The 4,794-nt window shown below is 40.3% G+C and overlaps 1 protein-coding gene across 1 annotated transcript; it reads right to left on the minus strand.

Moving 5' to 3' along the window:
• Positions 1-1,787: 1,787 nt before the first annotated feature.
• On the minus strand, positions 1,788-3,737 carry LOC113295625. Its single transcript, XM_026543957.1, has 3 exons — positions 3,628-3,737; positions 2,276-3,095; positions 1,788-2,144 (listed from the first exon to the last, which is right to left on the minus strand). Exons 1-3 carry the CDS (start codon positions 3,735-3,737, stop codon positions 1,788-1,790), a joined length of 1,287 nt encoding a protein of 428 aa, XP_026399742.1.
• Between the last annotated feature and the right edge of the window lie 1,057 nt (positions 3,738-4,794).

The following is a 4,794-nucleotide window of genomic DNA, read 5'->3' on the forward strand; positions in this document are numbered from 1 at the left end:
TTAAAATCTTGGTCCTCTTAAGAAAACCGGCATAGTTATTCAACTTGCCGATAGATCTAATGTTTACCCGAAAGGGATTGTTGAGGAAGTTTTGGTGAATGTAAAAGGAATAATATTTCCAGTGGAATTCTATGTTTTAGACATGAGTGATGTGAATGCATCCTCGTCTACACCTTTATTGTCGGGTAGACCATTTATGAGTACCGCTGGAACGAAGATTGATGTCCACAATGGCACCTTGACTATGGAGTTCGACGAAGAAGTCATACACTTCAACATATTTGAGGCGAGGAAACACCCAATTAGCATTCAATCAAATTTCCATAATGTGCTTGAAGCTAGCTAAGACGTAGCAAACAAGGAGATAGTCAGGATGACGACTTTAAACCAAGCGCTAAATGGGAGGCAACCCATAGGATGAGTATTTCTTGTCTTGTTTTTAGATTTTTCTTGTCTTGCATTTATTTTTTTCTGATTTCTTGTCACATTATCCTGTAGTATTTCCCACTTTGATTTTCTTTGGAAGATTCAATTTACACTGAGGACAATGTAAAGTTTAAGTGTGGGGGAGCGGTTAAGCATTTGCATTGTAAATTTTTCAAAATTTTCAACTTTTGTGTAAATTAGTGAATAAAAACTCCAACTTGTAGTTAGTTTAGAGTCACATAATATACATGTCGCTAAGATTACATCGAGATTGTCATAAGAGTGACTGAACTTTAAGATGACTGAGAACATGATCAAGTTTCTTACTTATATGAGAGTTAAAGTTGGATTTAACCATGCCAGTGGAAAATGCGGTGCAGACTGAATTCGGTAGTAGAATTGTGGTCCCTTATAGTGGAGACTACCCATGTTACATAATGTGAGGCACCGACCTTCAATTCTTTGTACGTGTATAAATATGTGCTTTTAGAGTGTGTGTCACCGTACGTAAACTCCGGGTAAAATGGTGAGCTACCCAACCTCCCACCACTAGAAGCACTACTTTGATCTCTTGAGTGCTATTTTATCAATCATGATGGTGACATCGAATTGCTAACTTACATACGACTTGTAATCTTGTTCGCAGTTAGCACCATCCACCATATCTCTCTCTACACAAACAGGTCCATAGAAACACCATCATCATCAATAAGAGGAGCATCACAAATTCGAAGGAAAATTGAAGACGTTCAAGGTTTACAAGCAACAATACAGAAATGAGCATCAGATTCAAGTAAAGCAACAAGACAATGAGCAGAATTTTTACAAGTTGAAGATTATTGTACAAGAGCGAAGATTATCAAGATGAGAGTTCGAGAAGTTTATGATATCAAGACATACAAGTTGTGAAGAATCAAGCGGTAAAGTACTTACACCATGGCCTTTGTACTTACATTTTTATTTTATTATATCTTATTTGTATTTAAGCCAATTTGAATAGATAACTATCAAATTACAGAGTTTTTGGTTGGCAGCCGAGCAACAAGCTGTGCTCCAAACCCTTTCTGAATAACAACACCTAGTCTATGAAAAATAAAACTACCTGAACCGCTGCCAGCGTCATTGCTAATTAAACAATTCTTCAGGCGTTTGAAAAAACAAATGAAATCATCACTAAGCTCCCCTAAAGTAGTAAAAGCTAAGACACCTAACCCATATCCATTGGAAACACACTCATTCAAATATTTAGTGTGTTTGCGCGAAATTGTTCTCGAAATAGATTGGCCTGGAATGAAGGCGCGAACTCCATCCCCAGTAAAGGGTGAGACACCTGTGATATCCATGCACACATCCTGGCCGTTTTACCAATTGAGCATAAGGATATCCGCAGGGCGTAAATCCTTGTTGTCATCTGATAAAAGACCCAGGGGCGCTTCTTTGCGCGCAGGAACACATGCCCTGTAGCAGACATCAAACACTGCATCACGAACTACATCATGACGAAACTTAATCCTAACATCCTTAGCACAATGAAGCGCATGATCACCGAAAATGTCCATAGATTTATTACAACAAGAGCATAGAACTCCTTCGACGAACAAAGGGATACCAAGCCGATAACAAACTACAGCTCTGAACTGACGGGGACCAATGCATTGGTCTAGCCCACTGATAGGGACAACCAAAAGATAATCTTGAGCGTGTTTGATTTGGTTACACTGCCACAACATTGAATCTCTTGCAGATAATGTAAATTGGATTTGGATTCGCTTCTTGACTGCGTTAAAATAAGTGACTGCCAGGGAGGGGCAGTATCATTGACGCAATAAGTAGAAGGAAAATCACATACCTGAATAAATTTCTGAAGAGCCGACTGGTAGGAAACGCCATTAACCGTTGGGAATAAGCTACCAAGTATCACCTTCCACACCGAGGTAGTTTGGCTCTGAGAGGCAAGATAACAGTAGGTGCGAGTGTCCGTCATAGTGTATATGCCGAGGCCACCGTCTTTGATAGGCAAGGTATCCAATCTCTGTTGCAAAGGACCGAAACCAGCTCCATCTTCCGTGATCAGAAGTCTCAAATACTTGAGTAGGTGATCTTCAAAGAGGTCAGTGGCTTGTTGTATAACAGCAGGATTGGTGGTATGCAAAGAAAAATATAATCTGGAGATGCCGACATAGTTACGAAGTAATAACATCTCACTCTGAGGGTCCCTGAGTTTTTTGATGGCCGACATCAGCTGAATAGTCTTGTTCACCCTGCCCAGAACCATATCACTCATAAAATTCATGTCTAAGCTCACCGGTCCTCCCAAAAGCTTAACACCTTTGCTAGGCCTCCCGATGTCTTTGGGGAAAACACCCTCCTCAAGACTCCGTGGATCAAGTGTAGGCCAAAAGACCTCCATCTTCTTGATGTTGAGATGCAAATCCCTACTTGGTACTTCAGATTCTATGATACTCAGGGGTTTGGCAATCTCTAGAGTGTCACCAACAAAAGTGTTGTCATCAAGATACCAGGCATGTAAATCAAGCTTACAACGAGAAGCAATGGACTTCACTAAAGGGTGAAATGTCAGCGCAAAAAGAAGGGGACCGAGGGGATCACCTTGCTGAACACCCAGCGCAGAAGACAAGATGTAATGATCATAGTAGAGTTTAGCAGGCCTGGCATAACAAAATTCAACCCAACGAGAAATACCTGGACATTGAAGCTGAACCTATCTAATAAGATGAGACCTACACAACATATTGAAGGCATTCGAGAAGTAAATAAGCAGCATTGACATCTTATCCGAGCGCCCTCCATCAGTTTCTGCCCCTATTATCCAACCACCCGATTGGAACCTCCCATTTGAACTCATGTGTGATGCGTCCGATTATGCGGTTGGTGCTGTCCTTGGCAAACGACGTGATAAAGCACCTAGTGTGATTTATTATGCTAGTATGACCCTAAACGATGCCCAGTTGAACTATACAACCACTGAGAAAGAAATGTTGGCCATCGTTTTTTGCTTTGGAGAAATTTAGATCATATCTCTTAGGGTCTAAGGTCATTGTCTATTCTGATCATGCCGCACTCAAATATCTCCTTTCAAAGAAGGACTCAAAACCTCGGCTGATTAGATGGGTATTGTTGTTCCAAGAATTTACTCTAGATATTCGTGATAAAAAAGGGTCTGGAAATGTAGTAGCTGACCATTTTTCCCGTATCCTTGATGAGTATAGAGATGATGAGAAACTGATCCTTGAAACTTTCCCTGATGAACAATTAATTTCCATCTCTTTGTTACCCTGGTTTGCTGACATAGTCAATTATTTGGTAACTGGTCAAATGCCCGACCATTGGTCTAAACAGGATAGAGCTAAATTCATGTCTAAGGTTAAATACTTTTTCTGGGATGATCCTTACTTATTCAAATATTGCCCCGATCAGATCATCCGTCGTTGTATTCCTGATAACGAAATCTCCAGTGTTTTGACTTTTTGTCATTCTGGAGCTTGTGGGGGTCACTTTGGTTCTAAGAAAACGGCTGCTAAGGTTTTTCAATCCGGTCTTTATTGGCCAACTCTGTTTAAGGACTCCCACCTATTTTGTCAAAGTTGTGATAGATATCAAAAGTTAGGAAAGATGACCCGACGTAATATGATGCCTCTTAGTCCGATACTAATAATAGAAATATTTGATGTATGGGGTATAGATTTTATGGGTCCCTTTGTCAATTCCTATGGTAACTTTTACATCTTATTAGCCGTTGACTATGTGTCTAAGTGGGTTGAAGCAATAGCTACCAAGACAAACGATCGCCACGTTGTGATCAAGTTTGTTAGAGACAATATTTTCTCTCGATTTGGTATGCCAAGAGCAATCATTAGTGATGGAGGTACCCATTTTTGTAACCGGTCTTTTGAGACGCTCATGAAGAAATACTCCATTACCCATAAGGTTTATACACCTTACCACCCACAAACTTGTGGCCAAGTAGAAGTGTCTAATAGGCAGATTAAACGGATTTTAGAAAAGACCGTACACCCTACCCGAAAGGATTGGTGTGTGCACTTAGTAGAAGCATTATGGGCTTACCGAACCGCTTTTAAGACTCGACTTGGGATGTCTCCATATAGACTTGTCTTCGGTAAAGCCTGCCACTTGCCTGTAGAATTAGAACACCGAGTTTATTGGGCCATTAAACGGCTAAACTTTGACCTATCTACTGCTGGTGATCACCGTAGACTGCAACTCAATGAGTTAGAAGAAATTCGTAATGATTCTTACCAGAGTGCGAAAATTTACAAGGAGAAAACAAAAATATTTCATGATAAATCGATTATTCGAAAGACATTTGAACCAGGTCAGAAAGTTCTC

Source organism: Papaver somniferum, chromosome 7 (genome assembly GCF_003573695.1).
Source record: "Papaver somniferum cultivar HN1 chromosome 7, ASM357369v1, whole genome shotgun sequence".
Taxonomy (NCBI): Eukaryota; Viridiplantae; Streptophyta; class Magnoliopsida; order Ranunculales; family Papaveraceae; genus Papaver; species Papaver somniferum.

Excerpts from the sequence above, each read along its gene's own strand:
- LOC113295625 (XM_026543957.1), bottom strand. The coding sequence starts at position 3,737 with ATGTCAGCAAACCAGGGTAACAAAGAGATGGAAATTAATTGTTCATCA. Across the intron at positions 3,096-3,627 it reads TCAAGGATACGGGAAAAATG|GCCTGCTAAACTCTACTATG; the intron begins GTCAGCTACTAC and ends TTGTTATGCCAG. Across the intron at positions 2,145-2,275 it reads CTCTTCAGAAATTTATTCAG|TGTAACCAAATCAAACACGC; the intron begins GTATGTGATTTT and ends ATGTTGTGGCAG.